Consider the following 27,372-nt stretch of genomic DNA (forward strand, 5'->3'; position numbering starts at 1 on the left):
CACCGCTCAAAAAAAATTTTTTTTTTTTTTTTTTTTGCTGCAATAGTGATGCTTCTTACGCACGCATTCCCATTTGTCAATTTTTTTTTTCTTTTTAAGCCCACATCCACAGCATATGGAAATTCCCAGGCTAGGAGTCAAATCAGAGCTATAGCTGCCGGCCTCCACCTCAGCTACTGCAACGGGATCTGAGCCGCATCTGCGACCTACACCACAGCTCAGGGCAATGCGGGATCCCCAACCCACTGAGTGACGCCAGGGATCAAACCCGCATCCTTATGGATACTAGTGGGATTCATTTCCGCTGCACCACAACAGGAACTCCCCCATTTGTCAGTTTTAAGGCCCACACACAGGGAAGAAGGACCATTCTGACACTCACATCCTTTTATTGAGCTGGTCATATCTTGGGTATCAAGAACAGAAGAATCTTCAAACAATTTCCTGCTGCCGGTAAGATGGTACAAAGAGCTGCTGTCAGACAGACTATTAAACAACACACAGATTCCCTAAAGACAAACTTAAGAACTCAGAGCCTCTGCCTTCGGTCATGGGAGACTATAACAAAAACATGCTCTTGACTGTCTATGTGCATAGCATCGTAAGGCAGCACAGAGTCGCCATTCAATCAACATGCATTGAGCTGACTGGAAATCTGTGGAAACTAGGGCACAGAATGCAAAGCAGTTCCCTGCACCTCCAGTCCAAATCCTTCTCTCCTTCGTAGGGCCAACAGGCACCTAGAGAGCATGTGACAAACCCAGCACCTGGCATTATTTTCTGTTCCGATGACCCTCTTGTTACCTTGTGCATACGGCTCTTTGCTCATGGTGAGATGGTAGAACCTGTCCTAGAGGGAGCGGACACCCTGTGACGGGGGATGGAGGCAATGTTCCCACATGCTCAGTGACCCGAGGCATGGGACTTAACTGTTTTTTCCTGGATTGTAGTTTCTTCACAGGTTTGTCACAAAGATCCAATCCTCATGATTCTGTAACTCCTTTCCTCTTTGAGGAAATGGGTGGTGTCAGTTATTTCTGCATGCCTACCTCCTCGTGTATGTCTTGGCACCTGTTAAATATGTGAAGTGACTTGTGGAATAAAGAAATCTTATTTCTCTTGTATATTAAAATCCCTCTCTGAGTTCCCATTGTGCCTCGGCAGGTTAAGGACACGACGTTGTCTCTGTGAGAATGCGGGTTCAGTCCCTGGCCTGGCTCCGTGGGTTAAGGATCTGGTGTTGCGGCAAGGTCGGCTCAGATCTGGTGTTGCCCTGGCTGTGGCATAACCTGGGAATGTCCATATGCCACAGGTGCCGCCACAAAAAGAAAAAACAGAGATGAAATCCCTCTCTCTGTGTTGGTTACTTGGCTGGTTCTCAAACACTTTTTGAAAGAAAGATGCTTTTTAAAAATACTCAGGTTTGAATTATTTACATAAGTAAGCTGCTTATTAAGTTATGTATTATTATAATATTTGTATACTTATTAAGCTATGTATTATTAAGTTCAGTTATTTACATACAGTGAAGTACTCAATCTTAAGACAGCTCAGTGAATTTTTACATATGCCTACACTCCTGGAACTACCATCTAATTAAAGATAAAAAGCATTTCAGTTGCTTTAGAAGTTTCCTTCATGCCACCTCCCATCAATACTGCCCCTGCCAGAGGAAATCATTATTCTGACTTCTGTCACCATAGATTCGTTTTGCTCACTCTTGAACTTCAAATAAGTAGAATCCCCTAGTACATATCCTTTTGTATCTGGATTCTTTCACTCAACAATACTGTGAGGCTCATCCATATTGTCATGAATGTCAGCAGCTCATTTTTTTCACTGTACCCTATTCCATGGTATATATAAACTGCAATTTATCCACTTGCCTATTGATAGACAATGGGTTTGTTTCCAGCTTTTAGCAAGGATGAATAAAGCTATAAATATTCTTGTGTACATCCTTTGGTGCACACAGGCATTCCATCCTTTGCAGTGGCTGAATGCAAGGAGTGGAATTGATAGGTCATAGGGTCAGTGTATATTTACTTTTTATTAGAAACTACCAAACTATTTCACAAAATAGTTGAACAGATTCACATTACCCTCAGCAATGTACTGAATTCCAGTGGCTCCAAATTCCTACAAGCTTTTGATAGTGTCAGTCTCTTCAATTTTAGCCATAATGAATTTGTGTTTCCATTTACTGGTTATTTACCACACATGAAATTATTAACAATTCCTTATCCTGTGTGGGTCTCCATCTCAGCAAATGGTTTAACGTAATAAAAATGTTTCCAGTCAAAACATCTCGATGTGGCACTCAGGGCTGGTGCAGAAGAAGCCTTGGATTCAGAGATGACATGGAAGAACTCCAAATTCCTATTTTTTTTTTCTTTTTAGGGCCACACCTGCAGCATAAAGAAGTTCCCAGGTTAGGGATCGAGCTGGAGCCATAGCAACGTGGGATCTGAGTCGAGTCTGCAACCTACAGCACAGCTCACAGCAATGCCAGATCCTTAACCCACTGAGCAAAGCCAGGGATCCAGCCCGCAACCTCATGGATCCTAGTTGGATTCATTAACAATTGAGCCACCAAGGTAATTCCCAGCAACACCAAATGTCTAACAAGTAACTTAAACATAAAAGCAAGTATCAAAAAGATAAACGTAAAGTAAGTTAATTCTATGCTTCTCAGGAGGAAATTTCAGTTAACAAATACATATTAAACAGAAGAAGAATCTCATAATATGTGTCATTGTATTTAACAGATACATATTGGCTACCTCTATGAGCTTGATATAATACTAGAAAGTTTCTGATAATTCTACTTTGTTCTCAAAACCTCACAGAATTGATTTGATCTCCATTGTGCAACTTAGGAAAGCAGAGATAGTTTGCTGAGGATGGCTACCTGGCTTTGCCTTAGTACAACAAAAGCCCTCACCCCAACCCTTATCCATCATCAGTGCTGCTGCTTTTTCAGTTCTCCTGAAGGTCAACTGTTCTTTCCCTACTAGATAACATTCAGTGGTTCATCCTGTCCACCAAAGAAAGTCCAGATTCTTTTTTTGTGTGTGTGTCTTTTTGCCATTTCTTGGGCCACCCCTGCGGCACATGGAGGTTCCCAGGTTAGGGGTCGAATCGGAGCTGTAGCCATAGGCCTACGCCAGAGCCACAGCAACGCAGGATCCGAGCTGCCTCTGCAACCTACACCACAGCTCATGGCAACACCAGATCCTTAAGCCACTGAGCAAGGCCAGGGATCGAACCTGCAACTTCATGGTCCCTAGCCGGATTCGTTAACTACTGCACCATGACGGGAACTCCTAGAAAGTCCAGATTCTTACATGTTTGTGATCTCTCTTCCTGCCCCACACCACCCGTAGTTCTCGTTAACTACATTTCCATGTTTATCTCCCATTGCTCGCCTCCAGAAATCTGATGCGTAAATCAAACCAAAGCTCTTCTGCATATTATGCTTTATATGGAGCTACCTCTGTCCCCAGACTACTGTTTATTCCAGCTTCTCCTGTCAAAATATTTTCTGACATTTTAAAGTTTAAATGACATCTCCTTTGTGAAACTGTCTCTGATTTCTCAACGCTCACAGCACTTTACCACATTAGAGGGTAAAAAATTAATAGCCAGCATAATAGAAACCCAAGCCGAGCCTACAGGGAATACAGACTTCTCTGGACCTGTTTGATGAGGGGGAGGTGCCCACAAGCACCGTTTGCAAGACCCACCTGCAGGAGCAGGAGGCCTGGGATGGAGATGTCACCGAGGTTCCTGGGAGCTGAGAAAGGGGAATGGGGAACATAAAGTCTGTCTCCCAAACTGGTTTCCGACTGGCTGTGTCTGGACTCTGGTGAAAGGAGATATTGAGCCAAAGATAAAGGAGTTGTCTTCACAAGAGAATCTTTAGAGATTGGAGACACAAGCGATTTTGGATTTGTTCGTGATCCAAACAGAGTACAAAGCAAAGACAGAATGAGTGTTGGGCACTTTCCCTTGCTTACCACCATCCAGTTTTGGCATCTCATGGGCTCCAGCATCACCACTGCAGTGGGAGCCCATAGATCCGAGCAGAGCAGCAGGAAGCCATGCGGGAGGGGACTAGTTTGTGAGCTCATAGGAATCCCCAGTATCCTAGGGAAGCCCCGGAAATGGTTGAAGAACATTTTATAGATGACCAAGACTCTGAGTAAGCCTGGGGCAAAAGCCAGTACAATTTGGATTGTTATTGTTGATTTAATTTCATGTTTGTGCACAGACAGGTAAGGTCTGGACAGACTTGGGTCATGATGACTTTCATTTATGACTTGAAATGGTTTAACACTTATCTTCATCTAAGTATCTGTTTTGACCCTCGTAACAACCATATGAGGCAGATACCACCATCACCAGATTTTTCCACTAGCAATGGATTTAAGCACAATGTTTACTAAAAGAGTTCTGGACTTGTTGTCAGCAGACCTAATTTTGAGCTCTTACTCTTCTGCAGGTGGCTGGGTGATCTTGGAAAAACCCAACCTCTCTGAGCTTCAGTTTCTTCCAGTCCTGCAGGACAGGAAATAGTAACCCCTTTTGCATGGAGCTGCTGTGAATCTCTGAGACGAAGAACAACTAGTGTACCATAGCGAGAAATTATTATGGCACATGACTTTCTGCGAGCCACATTCATCTTCTGCCAAAGACTAGTTGTTCCTGTACATGTCTCAACAGACGGAAAACAATGATGGGAGCATATTCACACCTTATTCTTCTCTGTCATTTCATCCTGCAACTCATCGGGATGGTGGGGAATACATTGGGGTGATGAGCTTCTCATCTTTAGTGACAGTTTGGTAGAGACGAGTCACATTTTAGGATTCCTTGAACTTGACACCAGTCTGGAGAGCCTAAGATTATTTATTAAAGTCATCGGATATAAACATATGGATGTAACAGGTCAAATCAAGTTTCCCAGGAACATAAGACATGATTAAGACAAAACACTAGTCACTGAGAGAGAGCAGGGAGTGGCACACTTGTCCTGTGAAGGGCCAGGGGGTAAACATTTTAGGTTTTGCAGGTTATACAGTTGTGGCAACTATTCAACTCAGCCATTGTATCATGACAGCAGCCATAGATAATAGGTAGACAAATGGGAGATCCTAGATTCCAACAAATTGCACTTAAAAAACAGGTGGTGGGCTGCCTTTGGCCTGTGGGCTTTTATAGCCAGCTCCCGAGAGAGAGGTTTGTCCTGTTGCCAAGGAAGATTACTAACACAAGGAGCTGAAAGCAAAACCAGGTGGTAATGGAGAAAAGAAAAGTTGAAACCAATGACTGAAAAGTAAAGTTCTCTGTGAAGTCTGGAAAACTAACATGATCAGGAGCACAGTCAGAGAGAGAAGGGGTGTCATGTAAAATGTCTGAATTGGAAAAAAATTTTTTTTATTCTAAAGAAGCTCAGAAAGATAAAGAGACCCTGGGGTTTTAGGTACTTAGAAACTACTATGCGTCAATCAGTGTGATGTGACTTCTTAGCGAATCCAATGGGCTCCAGTTCCTATTAATGAAAGCAGAGCATCCGCAACAAACAAGATGGTCCCAGGTGCGTGGAGCTGCATCTGCTCGCACGCATCCCCATGCCAGACACACAGGACGTGCTGCCTGGGGAGGAATCAAAGCCATGCTCTGCTTGGGGTGGAGCAGGGGGGATATTTCAGCATCAGTTCTGTGCCATCTCTGTGCTGAGTCCAAATGTGAAAAACCGGTGTTTGAGCTAAGCGGTGAAAGGCGGGAGTACCCACAGTGGCTCAGCGGTTAATGAACTGGACGAGCATCCACGAGGATGTGGGTTTGATCCCTGGCCTCGCTCAGTGGGTTAAGGATCTGGTGTTGCCTTTAGCTGTGGTGTAGGTCACTGATGCAGATTGAATCCAGAGTTACCGTGGCTGTGGTGTAGGCTGGCAGCTGTGGCTCGGATTGGACCCCTAGCCTGGGAACCTCCATATGCCACAGGTGCGGCCCTAAAAAGCCAAAAAAAAAAAAAAAAAAAAAAGAGCTGAAAGGCAATATCCAGGCAAAAAGGGAGAACAGTGGCTGGGGGCAACAGCAGAATCTATTGATTCTCTGATGGGGCTCAATTCCACTCTCTTTCCCTTCAACATCCTGTTAAAACACAGGTTTCTGGGGAAAACAGGGAGTATCATACTTTCTAAGAAGTCTTAACATGAGCTTTGTTTTCGGAAAAATACACTGCCTTACCTGAGATAGAAGCATGAATGCACTGACCTGCTTGAGAAAACATTTGGAGTATTTCAAACAAGGCTGCGAAGGGAAATGAATTTAAGGAACTAGCAGGTGTGCAGTGGGAGTTCTCACAGCCACCAATAATCCCCTTGCAAAGGAACTAATTATGTTTGGAGAGGACGTGTGTGCGCCTGATAAAATAATTAAAAATAAATTGCTCTCCTTGGAAATGCAAATTACGGAGGGTTAACGCAACCCTGTTGGTCACATAGATAATAAATAGATGTGTTTTCTCAAGTCTGTTTGACGGCAGTGATTGATTTCCAATTCTAGCCACAACCAAGCCCAAGGAGTTTTGAAACAAAGGTGAGGGGACCTCAGGCCCGGTGGGGACAATTGTTATCTCCCAGGGGACAGCTGATAAAAGCCTTCAACCGTGACACTCCCCACCCCCGGCCCTGACTCTGCCTGGCTGAAAACAGAGGAGCCTGGGAACCGGATTTGACCCATTCTTCCTCCTGGAAGCCTAGCCCCTGCCAGAGAGGGATGGGACGGTGGCACTGTTGATCCCTCAGCTCTCAGATAACTCCCACAGCACCCTTTCCTGTGGCCCAGTGCTGTCATGTCAGGGAAAAGAAGGCCTTGGCCAAGAAGAACAGGAGCCAGCTGGATCTCCGGTGGGGGTAGGAACGGGACATGTGAGGCCTTAGGGAGCTGACCGGAGTGCTGTGGCAACATGTTTTCAAGAAAGTTTTTCCTTGGCAAGGACTTAACAAGTCTTATGGAGAAAAGAAGAAGAAGAAAGAAAGAAACTCAGGCTACAAAATGCTTCACCACTTCATTCAAGAACCAATATTGGGTGTTCCCGTCATGGCTCAGCAGTAATGAACCCAACTAGGATCCATGAGGAGGTAGGTTTGATCCCTGGCCTCGCTTCGTGGGTTAAGAATCTGGTGTTGCTGTGGCTGTCGTGTAGGCTGACAGCTGTAGCTCCCATTAGACCCCTAGCCTGGGAATGTCTATGTGTCTGGGGTATGGCCCTCAAAAAAAGACAAAAAATAAAAATAAAGAACCAATATTGATCAAGCACCTGCCATGCAGGGCTCGCTCTGGAGTGGCATTTAGAGATGGAATGGAGATGCGGCGGGAGAGAAAGGGAGGTTTTTGCCTCCAAGGAAGTCAGAGTCCAGTGGCGGGAGGCAGACTGGACGTCAATGAAGGGCAGATTCCCAAGTGCTGACATCAGGGCCTTTCCTCCGCCTCTTATCTGAAGGCACAAGGTCCCCTAGAGCCAGTGTGGCCAGACCACTGGGGGTTCTTCTGGGAATCGGTGACCTAGGAGGAGGACAGAGGGCAGGCTCGCCCTGGGCTCTGCCCTGAGAGCTCACTGAACCCCCAGTGGCTGTGCGAGGGGTTCCGTGAGATCTTATAGAGGGGGAGATGTGACAGTGTAAACGGGGTGAGGTGCCAGCTCCTCGCTCCTTAGGGGGATGCAAGGGGTAGCTGAGGTGACAGGCAAAGAGACATGGAACAGGGCTTGGCACCACAAACGCGCTCCGGAAACATTCCCGCTGAGCCCTGGGTCACTTGCCTCAGGCCACAGGCTCCAAGAAGGACAGAGCCAGAGGGCGCTCACAGGCTGGTCAGTCCCATTCCAGAGCCCGCACACTTTCCGTGGGGCTGCCGGCATCTCTCGGGATTTAACAGGCTTCATCCTCTGCCATCCCGTGTGGGGTCCTGCCTCCAGCCCCTTTCAAGGGCACCCAGAGGGCCTTTTCTTTCTGTGCATTTAGACGCAGAGCGGACACCTTCTTGGCCTTGCGGTACAGGCAGAGGAGGGAGAGGAGCAGAAGGAGGAGCATCAGGAAGGGGAGGATGAATAGGAAATAGAGGAAAGGGGCCGACGAGCAGATCCTGGAAGGCAATGTGGGTGCTGCAACAAAAAGGAGGGACATAAAGAGAATAATTAGTCTCCAGCTTATTTGTACTCATCAATTATACACGCTTCTGGGATTTATTGTTACAGGCAAATATATGCAAAAATAACGGAGCCCAACAGCAGTGGGCCCCTTAAATCACACGTGAGGAGCAAAGGAAAGGGCGCCGGGGAGGAGCCCGCGCCTGGCTGGCCTCTCCCAGCCTGACTCCCCCTCGCCCAGCAATTTCCACCCACCCGAGGTTCAGATGACCTACTTAAAACTAACAGCCAGGAAGAAAAACAAAACAAAAAAGAAAACCTCTCCTTTAATCTTCTCTCCCCAGAAAAGATATCTATAATTCAACCCTCGTTCCCAACTCTGTTGCCAGTCCTGAATTTTTAACTGAGTTATTCCCTCTGCTGCTTCTGACACACACACACACACACACCCAGCAGCAGCAGCAGCAGCATGTACATGGAAGAAGCACCATCCCTTCCCGAATTTCCACATTGGTCTTGCGCCGCCCCCCCGGGGAACCAGCCCACTCAGTCCCTCCCCCGCTTCTCTCCCTGTTGCCTCTGGGTCCTGCTGGTCTCGTTCCCCAGCACACTGGCCTTCCTACCTTGCCTCAGGCACAGTTTTTTGCCTCTTTCTATCCTCTTCTCACACACGCCTTTGTTTAGACCTCTTTCACTCCCTTTTAAGCGTCTCTGTCATCACAGTGACTTGCGGATGTCTGATGGTGTCCTTTGTTTCTATAGCCCCTGCAGTGCCCAGCACCTGTGCTTGACCAGTTTGCTGATCTGAATTAAACCCGATCGATGGACTGCAACCACATGGGCAACGTCTGGGCTACTATAAAAAGCATGCTGAAGCCCTTGGCAGCTGCAATCCACAGGGAAGCGCTCTCCGCACACAGACAGGAGAGCACGCACTAGGGCTCCCGAGTGGTTCCTGGCCACACAGCCGGGGAAGCAAAGGGGAGGGGGCCGCACACACCACAGGCTCCAGGAAGCAGCATCTGGAGTTACCAGTAGAAGGACAGGGATTTACGGTCTCTAGATGCTTTAAACGACATCAACTGCTAAATGTACTCTTCTGGCTACATTTATTGATGACAGGATATTTGGAAATCAGGGCGGTTCTGAAAAATCTGAGGCGAATAAGGAGCTGTGCTTTTATAGGAAAATTGTAATGACGTAAGCAGTTTCTTCTTCAGAGGTTCAGCTACAGGAGTCGTGGGATGACAGGAGGCTTAGACATGAAGATAACAGGTTTGGAGGTCCATGTGCCAACCTCGTGTCGCCCGAATTCCGTTTCTGGCACTGCTGATGCCTTCTGCACCTTGCAGAACATCCGTGTTGGAAGTCAAAGAATCTAAACCTGGGCCCTGCATTATCAACTCCTGGAGGAGAGGGCCTATGTCTTGGGCATCTTCTTCCTCTGTGCAGCACTTTGTTCATAGGTCATCCATGGAAACCAAAGAATGGATCAATTGCATGAGTGATTTGCACACACAGGAACCCAGAGGTGCTTGCCATCGTGTTACCCAGAATAAAGGCTGGCACTGAGCCTTGGGCTGGTGGCTCAGAACAGGGCTGGCAAAAGGAGCGACAGGGGTTTGTTGCCTGGATTTTCTCTGATCTCATTTAGATTCTCCACCCTAAGTTTGTTTTTGGTTTATTTTCTTTTCTTTGTATGGTTTTTGTTTTGAAAAAGTGGGCTAGATTTTTCATTCTTTCTCACATCCTCTCCACATCCTACCTGACCCTACTCTCCAAGGCCCCGCTCGACTCCAGTAGTTCTCCCAGGCCTTATCTGAATATGTTTGAAAGCTATGCTCAAGGAGGCTGGTGCTATAGAGACCGGTGGGTAAGAATTCTGGCCTTCCCTCACGCTGCTAGTGTACAGAATAGGGATTCAGCACCTGCTGTGTCTCAAAGAGAGCTGGGTTCAAGTTCTGGCTCTTCCACTTACCATGACGGACTTTGGACAAGTTTCTCATCCTCTCTAATCGTTAGTTTCCTTGTCCATCAAATACAGATAATAATTTCTAGAGTCATGAAGAGATAATGCCTAATGAAGCATTAAACAGTGCCTAGCGCACATGCTGAGTTCCAGCAAAGAATAAATATCAGCTAGAATGCTACTGAGAAGGTTAGGAAAACCACAGGCAACGTTTCCCCAGGAGACCAGGCAGAAAGCAGGGCTGGACCTGCTGATTCCTCAGCAGGGTGAAGGCTTGGCCGAGTTCTTCCAGAGCCCAAGTCTCAGCCTTAAATCTCTGATCTCTCTGCCTCGGGGCAAGGTGACATTCAGCTGAGAGTCGAATGATTACTTAGGAGGCTCTGGCTTCCTATCACCGTCATGGGAAGCAGAGAACTGGGAGGTAAGAGTCCGAGGCACCCACGGGTCCCCGTTGCTAGGGTGATGGAGAGAGGATGGGGAGATGGGGCCAGTACAGAGGAGGTAGATTTTCTGCCACAAAGACTCTAACCTGTAGCGGGAAGGGACTGCCAGAGGGCATGACTACCTAAATGGGGAGGAGGCTGCTCCACTTAGAGCAATCTGCCATCAAAGGGTGACAAAGTGTGCCCTTCATGCGGCGCGGTGCTGAACTGGCCCACAGCTAGAAACTGTCAGCTCCAGTGCTTCTGAATGACCTCTCCCGGGAGGGCAGTGTTTGCTCTGGATCCCACAGTCGCCATTCCCACCATCTGCCTCTCCCCCTATCTGGATTAGCATTAAGGACAATCAAAACCATTAAGGTCTGGCATTTTGAATCAATCCGAGGAAGTGCCCAGTGCTCAAAATACAAGGCTTGGAAGGCAGAGCCAAAACCGTAATGAGAGCCCTTCATCACAAGGTTTAGTTTGTCACTTGCTTCCTCCCACAGCCAAACACATCACAAGGAGCACCCCCTTCTGATATTTCCATAGAAACACTGACTTTAGAAGAAGGTAGAGGATGTTGGGGGGGAGTACCAACTACCACCCCCTCCAACCCCCACCCACACTTGGGCAACTGACGGTGCCAGGTATGGCCATGTGGGAGGGGTGGTTCCTGCCAAGAAATGAAAGCAGGGTTAGGGAACCGGACACAAGTGCATCCCAGAATAAATGAACCCCTGGCACCACTGGTTTCAACTCCATTGAAGACGCACTTATTCCTCAGGCATTTGCTGAGCTGCGTGCTATGCGCCAGGCCTTGTTGAGGCACCGGGGTGCGTCGACAAATGGCGTGTTCTCTCCAGAAATGTTAGTGTGATGGGGTCCATATCTCCTTCGAGGATCTACTTTCTAATTACATCCGTATCCAAATACAAGCTGGGAATTAGTAACAAAGACCGTATTACGACAACTAATTCCGCACCCTAACAGCTTTATAACCTTGCCTATTAATTAATCACAGAGAATTCTCTAGAATGAGATTTTAAAAGACTCAAATAGCCAGGACCTCTGCTTTGGCTCAGTCATAGCTAAGGAAGCAAGAGAGCAAAGACAACGCAAGGTAAATTCTGCCAAGGAAATATCTCTCAACTTTTCTGCCTTCGCATGAGCCACATGCTTCACAGTCCTATGACGTAGCCCTAAACTAACCCAACCTGGGGTTGTCGAATAGAGGTGGCGGGAAACCCTTTGAGAAGTGAGAACTGAGAGCCTATTATATCTGACCTGGATTTTGTCAAGACATAGAGCTGGCCCTTCTCGGGAGGGCAATTACACTGTGATTCAGTGAATATTTGAGCATGTTCCATGTGCCAGGCACTGTGCTGATGCTGAGAACAAGACACTCACCACTTTTGCCTGGTGATGGATGTTAGACAGGTATGAAGAGACTAAGTCACTGAGAAAGCAGCAGTTAAGTCGGTGGGGGAAGGATTAGTAGGTGTTGATCGGGGGCAGGTAACATGAAGGAGCCTTCCAATCAGGAGGTAAAAAGTTCATTCAAGATGTCAGTCACATCTTTCTCTTCTAATCTTCCTCTTCTTTCTCTCCACTGGCTCTTTTCCCTCTAGAATGTAAACGTGCTCAAGTCCCTACCATCTTCAAGCCAGAACAGAACAAAGCCAAGCTTCACAGCACCTCTTGCCATCTGTTCTTATCTTCCCTCTTTCCCCTTACATCAAAGCTCTCGAAAGCGTAACCTGGATTTCATGTGTCCACTCTCTCATTGCAGTCGAACTTTTCTCACTGCTTTCCTGTAATTGCCCTGTATTGTTAAACCCAAAGGATAGCTCCCCACTTTTATCTTAATTGGCCTCTTTGCACTAGTTGAGTCTGTTGGCTCTCTCGCCCTCTTGATGCTCTCCCGGCCTTTGGTTGCTATGATACCACCACACCCCGGTCCTCCTCCTATTTCTAGGCCACTCCTTCTGTTCTCCTTCTCAGGTTCCTCTTCTGCTGTCCCCTGATAAATGGCGGTGTATCTCAGGGGTCCATCCTTGGGCATCATTAGATGCTATAAGTTGATGACTTCTCATTTATAACTCTGGCAGAGATCCCATTTGGAAGTCCTGAAGCCTCTTGGATAGACAACCCTGGATAACTTACCAATACTCCGAACTCAATTCCAGCCCAGCTTATTCAAAATGGAACTCATCTTCCCCTTCAGACCTTCCTTTTATATTACCTCATTTAGTGAATGTCCCCACTATCCACCAATGCCAGAAACCTGCCATTCATCCTTGATTCTCTTCTTCTGTTCATTCACCCCCACATACACCTAGTCAGTCTCCAAATCCTGAAGGCTACATCCAACACGGAATGCCTGTCTTTCTCTGAGCCCTTCTGGGCACTGCCTTAATCCAGGCCTTCATTCTTCTCTCTCCTGGGTCCCTTCAATCAATTTCAAATAGTTCTCCCGACTCTGTGCCTGCCTCCCTTTCAATTCATTTCAAACACTGCTCCCAGGGGGAGCTTACTAAAATGCAAACCTGATGTGTCACTCCTCCGCGTGAGCTCGTGCAGTGACACTGTCACTTCCACGATCAGGCTCACCTGCCCTTGCTCCGTGCCCAAGACCCATTTGAGATCCACACGCTCTCCGTCTCACTAGCATCCTCTCCTGCCATCCCGCCACGGTTCCTCTGATCATCTTGCATAACCTTCCTTTTCTTGAAGTATGCGCCTTCCTTTTTACGGGTCCCATACCCTGGGCACCTTCCCAGATCACCCTTCATCCCAGCCCTGCTTCTGCCCCTTCCTCAGTATCCTGAGATTGTCTTTTATGACACGTATCACGCTGGACTTTTTACCTCTTCCACCAGACTCTGAGCTCTGCAGGAACAGACACTGTAATACATTTTCTGTGTGTCCTTAGAACCTCATATAGTTATTTGTTGAACAAATTAAATGATTTTTTCACATAAATAGGTGTGTGTTTGTGTGTGTGTGTGTGTCTGTGTCTGTGTGTGTAGCATGTTTTGAAGCATGGGGGGAAGGACTTAACATTTGTTGAGCACTTACAATATGTCAGGAACTGTGCTAAATACGTTACATGCATTTGTATCATGACCCTCACTTTATGAGAAAGCCAAATCATCAAGGTGTGATTTCACAGCTCGGACGGAGATGATAGAGCTGCAATTTGAGCCTTGGCTTGTCCACTTCCAAACCCTGGGATGTTTTCATCCTCCCACACTGTCTCCACAACTACCAGAAAGGAACAGCCAGGCAGAGGAAGCAAGATGCTAGATTACAAGGACTGGCTTGGGAACACTTAACTGCACTTATAACGAAAACCCTCTGGTGGTCATGGCCCAGGCTTTCAAGCTCCTTCAATTGTGAAGAATACAAAGACCGTTTGGTTTTCAACGTTTTCTTTCCAGAGTCCACCTTTTTATAACCTTACACCCGTTTTATAAGAATTCCACAAAGATGAACAGTATATAAATATATGCTGTGAACAATCCCATCTGTCTTGGAGGAGATATGCTTTTTAGTCACAGAATATATGCTTTTTACAGTTATTATCTATTTGTTCTATTACAATAACTGCTGAATCTACAGAGCCTAGGAATTCCAGTGAGGAATCATGTATGAAACATGCTCAGGGTGGGGACTTTCTATAATTGTTGAAATGGAAGAAAAGCTGATAGGAAGATAAATTTGGCCTGGACACTTGGGAGAAGAATTCTGCTGGAGAATAGACAGGGGAAGGGAATGACGGACCCCCAGCGGACAAGCTAGATCACTTTGACTTCCACGCTACAAGCCTCGCTGTGACTAGGATGTAACGGTCCCTACTCTAAGAAGGTGTCATTTTTAGTAGCACCCTTTCCCTCCTACAGAGTGTCCCCAAAGCCACCTAGTGTGGTAGGGATGTTATATTTATTGATCCTTTTTACTCTTCCTGGTTTGGGGCACCAAGACCACATCTGCCTCCCCAGGGACCTTTTGTCACCGTAAGTGTAACGGACCACTCACCTCCTCACCTCCTCCTTCACCTCCACCCGGAGGAAGTGGCTCAGAGGATGAGCTGGCCATACTGTCTACCAGATCATTGATCACCTGGCGAGATTTACTGGTCTAGCTGGAGGAATTGTTGCTTAAATTATGTGCTTGGCACTGCACTGGCTGGAAGGAAGCCCTCTTCTCCGTCACAACCTCTTGTTCTGCATGCTTCCTGAAGTGGAGTGCTTGGCAGAATAAGGACGACCTTCGCACCCAGAGAAGGGTCATCTTTTGCCCAATGGTTGAAAGTAGCCGCCTTCCTTGCTAGAGCCTGTAAACAAGTTCTATGGGGCACACTTCTTCCCTTGATACCTTTCAAGGTGCATCGAGAGGTCCATCCAATGGCCATCATTATCAAAGACCCAGTAGTTCACTGAGCGCATGGATAAGAGGTCTGGCACGTCTTCACTGAGAAAGGCTTTTTCTGTTTGGTTGAGTTTTGACTCAGGGGGTGTTGAGATGGAGCTGATTTGGGTACAACCAAATCCAATATAAAGCCACCCTGTTCCTAATCCTCATTCCCACCCCGACTGCGGATGAGCAGGCTGAGACTGGAGAATCAGCCAAGAGGTAAGGATGTCTGCCTCAAACATTATTTGGTTATTCAAAGGGATACGATGTGGATGGTTTTTTTGATGTAAGAGGGGAAGTGGGAGCAGAGGTCAGATGCCCCTGAAATTTAAATGTCTGCGGCAAAACCTCATGTAGACCTTGTCTGTCTAGATGAGGTACTATCGAGAGAAATGGGGAAGTCATCTTTCTTTAGGGAATCCGTACATTGTTTTCAGCCTGAAAAAAGAGCAAAACATAGCTGAGCAGGAAAGCATGGGGGGTGGGGGTGGGGGGACAAAGACTCTCCTGACCATGAGCCATGGCAGACGAAGCCCAGTTACCTGAAGGCAGCACCGTGAGCACCATGCGCTGCGACTCATTCGAGGCCTGGTTGACCCACTTGCTGGGGTCGCCATGTAGCCGCCACTCTGCCACCCTGCACCAGTACGTCCCGGCATCCTCCATCTCCACCTGGTGAAGCTTCAGGACAAAGTCTGTAGGGGATGCGCGGGAGCAGTGCAGGCGCCCCCCCAGGCTCTCTTCCCCGTACTCCAGCAAGCCGTCGTGCTGCAGGTGCACCAGCATTTTGCCTCCAGAGTTTCTTCTCTCCCGGTACCACGTCACAGAGAACAGGGAGGCTGGGCTGCCGACACTCTCCAGGCTGCAGTGGATGGCCACCTGGCTGTGTTCTGTAGCATTTTCTGTCTGGGACACTTGGGAGATGTGTATCTCACTTCCTAGGAAATAAAATGGCAGTAAGCTAGAGAGAAATCCAGACTTTAGAGTGGATGCTTCCTCTAAAAATTTAGTTCTCCTTTTTAAAATTTTTTTAAAATTGAAATATAGTTGATTTACAATGCTGTCTTCATTTTTGCTATCTAGCAATATAATGCACTCTTTTTTGGGGGGAGGCACATTTGTGGCACATGGAAGTTCCCAGGCTGAGGGCTGAATTGGAGTTGTAGCTGTCAGCCTACACCACAGCCACAGCAACACGGGATCCGAGCCACATCTGCAACCTCCACCACAGCTCACAGCAATGCTGCATCCCTGACCCACTGAGCGAGGCCAGGGATCAAACCCTCATCCTCATGGATACTAGTCGGATTCGTTTCCACTGTGCCACAATGAGAACTCCCACATTTTTAAAAATATTCTTTTCCATATGGTTTATCACAGGATATTGAATGTAGTTCCCTGTGCTCTGCAATGGGATTTTGTTGATTGTCCATTCTATATAGACTGGTTTGCATCTGCTAACCCCAAACTCCCAGTCCTTCCCTCCCTCACAGCAACCCCAAGTCAGTTCTCTGTGTCTGTGCGTCGGTTCTCCATCTGTGAGTTCTCATTGAAGAGATGCCATCTGATCATCTTCGGCCATCAGGTCCTTCATCTTTAACACTTTTCCTTGACCCCTGTCCTCCTTCCACATTTTCCAGAACATTCTCTGCTGTTTCAAACCAGCCACTTCCCTTCCTCAGCCTACCTTTGCCTGCTGGACCCGCCACTGAAAACCACCCAGCTCCTGCTGGGTGCTCTTACTTCTCCCTGAGCCAGCTCTCCCGCTGCTACCCAGAAGGACCATTCAAAACCTCTAGCCCTTGGAGTTGCTGACGTGGCTCAGTGGTTAACGAATCCGACTAGGAACCATGAGGTTTCGGGTTCGATCCCTGGCCTTGCTCAGTGGGTTAAGAATCCGGCATTGCCGTGAGCTGTGGTGTAGGTTGCAGACATGGCTTGGATCCCACATTTCTGTGGCTCTGGCGTAGGCCGGTGGCTGCAGCTCTGATTTGACCCCTAGCCTGGGAACCTCCATACACTGTGGGAGCGGCCCTAGAAAAGACAAAAAAAAGAAAAGAAAAGAGAAAAAAACTCCAGCCCTCCCCTCAAATCGCATATTCCTCCACTACCCCTTTTCCTTAGCAAATCACCCTCCTCCCATACACCCGGATGTCACCTTGGTGTAGATGCAGGGAAAGAGGAGGTGGTCTGAGAGTCTGAACGTGTTCACCCGTGTGTTAGAACGCCGTCAAGGAACTTTACACGATCGGACTAAGTTTTAAAGAGATTGTGGCATCTACTTTTCAAACATGTTCCCCTGCTCACTAGCAGATGAGGACTTGGAGGGAAGGTTAGAGCAGTGACAATCAAGAAATTCTAGTATGCATTATACTTTCAACCCTACCACAAACATATCTATTAATCTCTTCTTAAAAAAACCACTTTGTCTGATCCTGGATTCTCTTTTCGTTACCATCTTTACTCGCTCATTCCCTTCAGGGAGCAGCATGCAACATATTAGTTTGCAGGGTACTGTCTCTGCTTTCTTACCTCAAATTACTCCCTACTTTATTTCAATCAGCCCTCCAAAGCCCTCACTCTACTCTGGCCAAGGTCCCCAGTAAAGGCCCAATTCCCCAGCTCAAGAGACCTTCCGGTCTGTTTTGTTCTCTCTGCAGTTTCTGTCACCAAAATGCATTTTCTTCTGAAATCCTCTCTTTGATTTCAGAAAAAACATCCCTCCTACAGTTCTGACTAGTCCTTCTCAGTGTCTTTCCCGGGGGCCTCTTCCTTAGTTCACTTCCTACACCAGGGCGCCCAGCAGGCTCCTCCCAGCCAGCCACACCCAGCCCACAAAAATGCTTTATTTGGCATCTTCAGTGTTTTAAAAGAATTAGAATGTTACTGATGTTCTCAAACTGTGCGATGCCACCAAAAAAGATTGAGCAGTTCTTTCTTCTTTGCCCATTTTTATTTCTTTAAATTGAAGTATAGCCGATTTACAATGTTGTGTTAATTTCTGATGTACAGCAAAGAGATTCAGTTATATATATATTGTTTTTTTGGTAAAACTATATATATATATATACATATATATTGCATAAACACTTTTTTCTATTATAGGTTATTTTAAGATATTGAATATAGTTCCCTGTGCTGTAGAGTAGGTCCTGTTGATTATCTATTTTCTACACAGTAGTGTGTATAGGTTAATCTCAACCTCTTAATTTTATCTCCCTGGCCTTTCCCCCTTGGTAACCATAAGTTTTTTTCTACAATATTTCTGGTTTGTAAATAAGCTCATTTACGTCATTTTTTAGGTTTCATATACGAGCAATATCAAATGATATTTGTCTTTCTCTGTCTGACTTCACTTCACTTAGTATGATAATTCCTAGGTCCATCCATGTTGCTGTGAATGGCATTATTTCATTCCTTTTTACAGCTGAGTAACATTTCAGTATGTGTGTGTACACACACACACGTATCTTCTTTATCCATTCCCCTGTCAGTGGATGCTTAGGTTGCTTCCATGTCTTGCCTACTGTAAACAGCGCTCCTATGAACACTGGGGTACATGTATCTTTTCAAATTAGTTTTCTCTGGATATATATATGCCCAGGTGTGGGATTGTAGGCTCATACAGTAACTTGATTTTTACTTTTTTTAAGGAACCTCCATACAATTCTTCATTGTGGCTGCACAAATTTATATCCTCATCAACAGTGTGGGAGGGTTCCCTTTTCTTCACACCCTCTCCAGCATTTGCTATTTGTAGACATTTTAATGATGGCCCCTTTGACCAGTGTCAAGTGGCACCTCATTGTAGTTTTGATTTGCATTTCTCTAATAACAGCAATGTGGAGCATCTTTTCATGTGCCTGGTGGCCATCTCCAAAGACATTTCTGTGGGGAGATGTCTGTGGAGAGGCATTTCTTGACCCACTAAAAGAATGGACGACACCAGGCCCCCATCTCTGAGTGAGAAGCATTGGCTTGAGCTACGAAGCGGGGGTACTTCTTAAAGGAGAGGCACACACGGTCAAGACGTGGCTCGGACAATTGGGAGAAAGGGCTGCCATCCACCCCTACAGCGACTGAAGTGTGCGTGGGTCTCATGGGACAGCCGAGAGGATAAACGCCATCCCGGTGATGGGGAACAGAGAGACGATCTGGGACACGGAGAGCGTGAGGGAGCTCTGGGGCAGCCAAGCAGAAATGTGCGGCAGACAACGGGGTAGAAAGGCCAAAGGTGCGCAGGAGATGGGGCTACGCCAACAAACCGAGAGCTCTTTCATCGCAGGTGGTAGTTGAAACCAAGGCGATGTGGAAGGAGTTCTGAAGGGAGCAGAGAGTCAGAGGGAAGATGGGCTCAGGGGTCCCTGAGGAATCCCGCATGGAATGGGGTTAGGGGGGTGGGGAGAAGGGCCTAAAGAGCCTGGAGAAGGGGGGCCAGAGCTGCAGGAAGAGACCCTTTTACGCAGCTACCATTTTGCCCCTGCTGCTCCCAACCGACTGTGGGCTCCTTAAGGCTCTGGCTTATTTATCTCTGGATTCCAAGTTGCCCAAACACATAGCAACGTTCATTACATTTATTGCTTTTTTGGCTGCGCCTGCAGCATGAGGAAGTTCCTGGGCCAGGGATCAAACCCATGCCAGAGCAGTGACCCAACCCACAGCAGTGACAATGCCAGATTCTTAACCCGCTGTGCCACCAGGGAACTCCATCATCTTATTTTTTTGACGTTCCATTGCAAATAGAATTTTAAGCACCAAACTAGATTAGCATATTTCCGTTGTGCTGTTGGCTCTCGGCCAGTCCCCTGAACCTTAGCTGTGACATTCATTTAATTTTAATCAACATCGGAGGTGACCTAACTAAGGCTGACAGATCTAATCAACCCTGCCCACATTTAGACCGCAGCACTCCTAGACCAATGCAAATGGATGGAACTTCTATTACATTTTTAAAGATCTCCTACGGGGCCGGAGATGCCCTCAGTAAGCCATTCCAACAGTTAACTACTCTTATTTGCCTTATGTTTAGGCAGCCAAATGGTGAAAAGCAATTTCTCCACACATCCCTATAGAGTTGTACAGTTTCTGTTCACAGTGGGAGAAATATGCTTCGCATTACTCTTTCTCTGCCAAATTACAGTAGGGCCCCACTGGAATGACACAGCTTGTTATTATAGAGATCTGGAGATACGATGCCCTGGGTAGCTGCAGAGGCCAGGCTGCCAGGCTGAGAAGCAAACCAATCAAAGGGATCTCGTTCCCATCCCAGCTTCTCCGCTTCACCAGAATTGACCCTGCCTCCTCTGATGGGCGCTCTGGTCCTGTGGTCATTTTGTAGCTAAGCACTAGTCCTATGACTCTTCACATAATCACCCCATAGAACAGCTGCCCAGGAGAAGATGGCAATTCTACAGAAAGATGCGTGAGAATACATTTGCAAGCTTTACCTGTGGGCCTGAGTTTCAATTCCATTGGACCTGACGTCTTCTCTCCAAGCTTGTGCCAAGAGCCGTTTGCAGTCTGGAGCCATTCCTCCACAGTGCAGTAATAGATGCCCTGATCACCGTCTTCCACATCCAGAATGTGTAGCTGAAACAAGTCTTTGGAAGTTTTCCGGGCGTGGAATTTTTGCTTTCTACGTGTGGTCTGAAATTCATCCCCGTATTTTACAACATTGGTTCGGTCCATTTCCAGGATCCTCAACCAGTGTGCATCCGTGGAGGTGGGAGAGAAGTACCAAATAACAGCCAACTGAAGGTCCCCGGTGGACTGGGATAAGATGCTACATCCTATGTCAGTGTTGGAGTTGATAGAGATCTCGTGGACTTGACTGCTTGAATTCACCTTCAGCTTGCTCTCTAAATGAAAAGAACGGTAACAGTTACTTCTGTTGCTTGGCTAGAAAACAGAACTTTAAAGGAGAAGGGACATCAGAGGTCAGCTGGGCAAGGCCTCCTACACACATCAGATACGTGAATTCCTTCTTCAGCAGCCCCACTAACGGCTGGTTCAGCCTCTCACCAACTCACCAACTGACAAAGAACCCATTCCATCTTTGGAAGTCACGACCACTAGAAGTTCTTTCATGTATCAAGTTGAATTTCACCTCTCCCCAACGTCTATCCACTGGTCCTAGTCCTACCCTTGCCCCAGAGGAATGAGATAGGGAGGGTGGGGTAGGGAGGATGTGTCCTGCAGCAAAGCCAATCCCTCCCACAGGGAAATGCTTCAGTATTTAGGCATAATCACCTTCTCTTCTACAGCTTTTCATAAATCAAGTCGAGAGAAAGTGGCCCGCTTAATGCTTTGTCTGTATATTCACAATCCAGAGTCCTGGATTCCCAGTTTGCCAAAGTCTAGTTGTATCTGCCTGCAAACATGGGTAAACGAGAGGAAGTCGTAGTGGGCTATGAAAATCGCATGTCTCTTTGTAGCCACTCAACTGTGGGAACATTGTATACATGTGGAGTCAACTATCCTTAAACCCCAGAGCTTTCTGCTTTGTCAGAAAGATGAAGGGTAAAACCTGGCTTCCAAATCTTACTCTAACTTCCTGCCAACGTCATTGATTCGAGTTTTCTAGCTTCCTGATACTGCCAGGAAGTCCCTTTACTCTTCCTTCAACAAATATTTATTGAGCACCTATTATACTATGTGCCAGACTATTCCAGGCTCTGCGGACACCTCCCCTCAGTGGGTTTACAGTCTAGAGCAAGAGACTAGCACTGGGACGGAGGCTTAGAGATTATAGGATAGTGTCACCCAGGTGGGACAGAGGTATGCAGAGGTGGCAATCAGAGCACACAAAAGGACCATCTAACCCAAATATGGGGATGAGGGGAGGCTTCCTGGAGGAGATACCTCTAAGCTAAGCCTTAAGGGTTAGAAGGAGTTAATCAGATGGAAGAGTTAAGAAAAACCACACAAAAGAAGCAATTTGAACACAAAGCAGATCACAGAGCATTTGGGGAACTGCAAGTAATTCTCCGTGACTGAAGTTCAAATTCAAGATGGAAAGTGGAAGGAGAGGATGCTGGAAAGTCACAAATGTACCAGATAATAAAGGACCTTGTCCACCATGTTGTGGGAGTTTGGCCATGATGTGAATGTGGCAGAGTTGTGGTGACTTGGGCTTCTTGCCTGGATCACGGGTGGATGGTGGGGACAAAGGGAACAATGTAAGAGGAATAGTTTTGGGGGGAGGATAATGGCGTACTTATGTTTGGACATATTGAGTGTAGACATGTCTTGGAGGCAACTGCATAGATGAGTCTGGAGATCAGAAGAGAAGTCTTTCAGGATCATGGATTTGGGAGTTGTCAGCATATAGCCTGAATCCCTGGGTAGGAATAAGCCCACTTTGCGAGACTATGTAGCATGAGAAGAGAGTAAGCTGAGGATGAAACCCAAGGGATGAAACAGTGGAGGAGAATACTGCAAAAGAGAATGAGAAAGAGCAGACAGGGTACTGAAGGAAACCAGGAAATCTTGTGTCATGAGACCAAGTTAAAAAAAGTTTCAAGAAGAAAGTTTTGGACCAACAATTTGAAATACGACAGAAAAGACAGGTAAATTAAGTCATGAATTAATCAAGGAGATCAATACGATCACCAGAAATACTGCTGAGCAGCTGAGAGAATGACAACCACCATGTCTGAGCATCTGCTTGATGGGTCAGGCACGGTACCAGAAACATGTCACCATCTTTAAACTGCACATTGGCTATTGATACACGGGGTCTCTAGGCTTGGATAGATGCAGTGCCTGGTCCAAAGTGATGCTGCTATCTAGTGCTCATCAGATCTAAGTGACGTCAAAGGTTCATGAACATTCCGTTCTAAGAGAATGGAAGTCCTGAAAGAGGTACATGGCACAGCAGAATTTTCAAAGGTTGCATCTTATTTTCATTTCTATGCTCTATTAGCAATTGAGGAGGTAAATTATGGTGAATACAATCATAAATTCTCTAACGCATACACTAACACATCGAAAAAAGTGGATAAATGTATTCTAATGGAATTTACATTATCCAGTAGGGGAGATATTCTAAACATGTCATGACTGGTCAGGCATGGGCAGTGATCAAATTAAAGAATCCCTCACCACTAGAGCTTGTCTTCGAGATCCCCTGCTGTGCCATGTGGTGCCCTCTAGTTGCTGAGTGATGGGGACTTAGGAGAAAGGGGGGAGGGGAACAGTTACTATTAGTCAGTGTGGAAGTATTTCAATGTTTTACCAACCACTATGGCCATATGTATATATTAACTTGATGTTAACCTGGATGTCACTTTTTGTGTGTGTGTGTTTGTTTTTGTTTCTGGTTGCCTTTTTAAAATTATTATTGAAGTAGAGGTGATTTACAATGTTTCAGGTATACAGCAAAGTGATTCAGTATGCTTTTTCAGATTTTTTCATTTTGGGTTATTATAAGATATTGACTAGAGTTCCTTGTGCTATAAGTAGGTCTTTGCTTTTTATCTATTTTATATATAGTATTGTGTATCTGTTAATCCCAAACTCCTAATTTATCCCTCCCTCCTTTTCTGGATCTCACTTATATATGGGGTTTACGTCTTCAGTACAAACATGGGGAAAAGGTATCTTTATGCTTTCATTCTGTAACTTACCCCCAATGGGAGGAATGTGGGTTTTTTGTTTTACCTTTTTTTTTTTTTTAAGCAGGATTAATTTCAAGTGGTATTTACCTGGTAAAGTGATGGCTATCCTTAGCGGATGAGAGGTGGCAGAAGCCCTCACAGGACTGTTTGTGTATAAGAAACGTCTGTCATAAACTTCAGCTTTACACTGATAAACTCCGGCTTCTTCCTCAGTGGCATCATGGACTAGGAGTTGAGAACGAAACAAAGACTGTGAAACTTTTGTCTTCTTTTGGAACTGCGGTAGGAAGTCCCCCCATTCAATGGTGCCATTATGGGTGATTCGAACAAGCAGATCAAAGGCTGAAGACCTAGCTGGCCGGAACTGCCACGTCACGGTGAGTGGAACCTTGAGGTCAGAGTAGCCCGCGCTCACTATGCAGGACAGGTCAAAGGTGCTGGTTAATTTCACTTGTGGTTGACGGCTCATCAGACTAACATGTAAACTTGACTCTGTGGGCAGAAATGTAAAACCCAATGTCTAATACGTTCATCAAACTGAAGTATAGTGCTTCTGTGTTTTCCCAGTCATTGCCTCTTGACATCAAACCACGCGTTTGTACATTGGGAGTATCAAATATTTGGGGGGAAGAAGTTGATTCACAGTACAATCTGTCCTGAAGCCTGACCTCAATTTTCTAAAGCTGACCCTCTTCTGAGAGTGTTCTCAGCAGCAACAACAATCAGGCAGTGTTTCCCCAGTCTGCTGCTTAGACAGCTGCTACGGCGTGGGTGGAGCGCTCCCCCCCGCCCCGCTGCCTGGCCTCCTCCTCTTACCCCCACTCATGGGTGCAGTGTCACTCTTTTGCACATGTTACAAGAGATTCCGCAGTCCCAGGGCTGCAGCTGTCAGAAGCCTGAACATACAAGGCTCTGCTCTACTTGGCCCATCTCTCTCCACTAAGTCTACTCCACTTCCTAGGATTCTGTTTTTAGCTTTGAGTAACCATGTACAAGTTGCGTGATCTTTATAAAAATGAAAGATCCCTTCAGAGATCAGTCGACAGACATGGTAGCCAGAGATCAGGCTCTGGGTCCTGGGACACACGTACCACAACGTGGGGCTTCAGGATGACACACAAGTTCCACTGCACCGCATTCCACTGCAAGAGGAAGCTATGAATAGACGCACATTCAGAAAAGGATTTCTCTGACACTTACTCAGAGGTTTTACGGTGACTGACACCTGCTGGGTCCAACTAAGATCTCTGGCCTGGGAACGGGGCCTCTCAGACACTCTGCACTCATATGTGCCACTGTCCCTGATGGTGGCGGAGGTGATCTCCAGCTGAAAGGTGGCCCAGTCCATTTTCTCCAGCCTCATGTTGCTGTGCATCTCGAGGTCCGCAAAGGAGGTGCCCAGCTGGACAGTGCCATCCTGCTCCATGCCAGCCACAAACTCCAGCTGCGTCTGGCCCTGTGGGGCGTGCCACCAGGTCACAGACAGGAGACTTTCCGCTCCATCTACCTTGCAGAGAAGGGTTAACGCCTCCCCTTCCCACACGGCTGGCTGCTGGTCCTTGGTAGACACAACTACATGTCTTGCTGGGGTTTACAGATTTTAGAAGAAAAAATTATTTCAGGTAAATGAACATTTTTCTAAAGCACAGGGAAATCTCATTAATTAGGATGTGACTAACTTGTGACAAGCCCTGTATCATCCCCAGAAAAAAAGCGGTAATAAACACTGCCATAGTGGAAGTAGCAGAATGAATACTAGCAGAACCTATTTACACTTAAACAATTTATAATTTGCCCTTATTCTGAGTGATCTGTTCCTGAGGAACATCTAGTTGGGAAAACATCTGGTAATATTTCCTTAAATGAATTAGGGTTGGTGTATGAGGCTGAAAGCCATGAAACCGTGTTTATTGAAATTTTTAATTTTTTGAGATTCAGACTTTCACAGTTAAAAATGACCTTCCTCTCCTTACTTATACTCCCTAATTAGTATGTTTTCTGAACACTGAAGGAGCATTGTTCATTAGATTTCTGTTCCAAATATTGCCATTAACAGATAATTACTTGGGGGGAAAATTGTGTATATTTATATATAAATGTAAATACATATGTTTTCCCCCCAGGTAATTTTATACACACACATTTCACTTTTTCAGGTCATATATTCCTTCATATATGTTATTGCTGGAAGGAGCGATCCCTCCTGTATCTGAATTATACTGTGAAGCAACACAAACATAAATCTGGCTCCTAAGTGGGAATTTCGAGATGTGTAGAAATCAGAGTTCCCGTGGTGGCTCAGTGGGAATGAATCTGACTAGGATCCATGAGGATGTGGGTTTGATCCCTGGCCTTGATCAGTGGGTCGGGGATCCGGCATTGCTGTGAGCTGTGGTGTAGGTCGCAGGTGCAGCTCGGATCTCAAGTTGCTATGGCTGCGGCTGTGGCTGTGGCTGGCAGCTGTAGCTCCAATTTGACCCCTAGCCTGGGAACCTCCATACACTGCAGGTGCAGCCTTAAAAAGCAAAACAAAACAAAACAAAACAAAAAAAAGGATGTGTAGAAATGCAGACATTTCTTCAACAGATACTTCCTGTGCAAGGGCTTGTGCCGGGTGCTTCATGGGCAATGCAAAGATCCCTCAGGTGCTCATGTATCCTAGGCAGCACAGCCTCATGTTTAAGGTCAAGGTCCCTGGAGTCCAAATCATCCTGCAACAGGGTGGACCTCTCTGAGTCCCAGTTTCCTTTCCTGTAAACATGAGGGTAATAACAGCACTTCCCTTATGCATTGTGACAGGACCAAATGAATGGCACATACAAAGGGCTTACCCTGGTTGGCAAGGGGAAGGACCCAGCAGAAGTAAGCTGTTAGCATCAGTGTGTAACTATAGGCACTTGGGGAAAGCAGAGGAGTTCAAAGCCAGAAAAGGAAAACCAAACAGAACTGGCAGTAGAAATCTAAGTAGGATCTAAACGAATTTGCAAATTGGTCTTCCCTGCTGAGCAAGGAGTTCAGTCTTCAACTGCTTTATGTATAAATGTATGTGTTACAAAAGCAGAATGAAGGTTAATGTCCACAAATGGGTTAATATAGATAATACGAATAACATATATAACATATAATATACAACACACACATACGATATTACATATACACGTGCTATATAACATACACGACTTATTACATATACACACAAGATACATAATATATATTACATAAATAATATGCTTCCAAATTATGGGCTTAGAGGCATAATTCTACTTAATTTTTTCCAAGTTAAACATAGACGTATAACTGAAGTTTAGAAATTAGAGGGGAAATTATTACTCATAATCTCACTGCTCAAATATAGCCACTATGACTAGTTTCAACCCACTTCAGGTTTTTCTAAAAAAATGAGCTTTCCTTTGTTCGCTGTGGTCCTTACTGCCTCTTGGTTAAGAAGTGATAAACTTTCCAAGACAGCGGGAGACACACATTCTGCCTGGCAGGGAAGATCCTCTTCTGTTTCAAACGGTCACAGGATCACAAAACTCTGCTCATACTTGACGTAATGGTTTGAGTTTCCAAACCCAGTGCTCCACAGGATCCTTAATAAGTCTGCTAATAACTTTTTCTCTTTCTTATTAGGCCCCTTTCATATTAGGCCCCACTGGGACTCCAGCCTGCAGAAAGGATTCTTTTTAGCTTGGGACGACCACCCTCCTTGATAGGCTGGTGATCTGTGTGCCAGGAAGCTCATCTTCAGGACCGTGGGGCACAACGTCCTGTGTCCCACGCGTAGTG

The 27,372-nt window shown here is 46.1% G+C and overlaps 1 protein-coding gene and 1 long non-coding RNA gene across 3 annotated transcripts in view; one reads left to right on the forward strand and one right to left on the reverse strand.

Moving 5' to 3' along the window:
* Positions 4,894-27,372, reverse strand: part of CD101 (CD101 molecule) — a 42,495-nt gene continuing 20,016 nt past the window's right edge. The window contains exons 5-9 of one of the 2 annotated variants that reach the window (XM_001927700.6): positions 24,784-25,167; positions 23,671-24,075; positions 20,413-20,823; positions 15,508-15,903; positions 4,894-8,173 (exon numbers count right to left, since the gene is read on the reverse strand). In XM_001927700.6, coding sequence (XP_001927735.3) covers positions 7,941-8,173; positions 15,508-15,903; positions 20,413-20,823; positions 23,671-24,075; positions 24,784-25,167 — 1,829 coding nt within the window. In that variant the 3' untranslated portion in view covers positions 4,894-7,940. The remainder of the gene's footprint in view (positions 8,174-15,507; positions 15,904-20,412; positions 20,824-23,670; positions 24,076-24,783; positions 25,168-27,372) is intronic. The other variant, XM_021089980.1, reaches the window with a different exon arrangement.
* Positions 7,065-9,770, forward strand: LOC110260337. The gene is made up of 2 exons (XR_002343470.1): positions 7,065-7,151; positions 8,921-9,770. It is a non-coding gene; the product is annotated as an uncharacterized LOC110260337 (long non-coding RNA).

The sequence above is a fragment of the Sus scrofa genome, chromosome 4 (genome assembly GCF_000003025.6).
Source record: "Sus scrofa isolate TJ Tabasco breed Duroc chromosome 4, Sscrofa11.1, whole genome shotgun sequence".
NCBI classification, from domain to species: Eukaryota; Metazoa; Chordata; class Mammalia; order Artiodactyla; family Suidae; genus Sus; species Sus scrofa.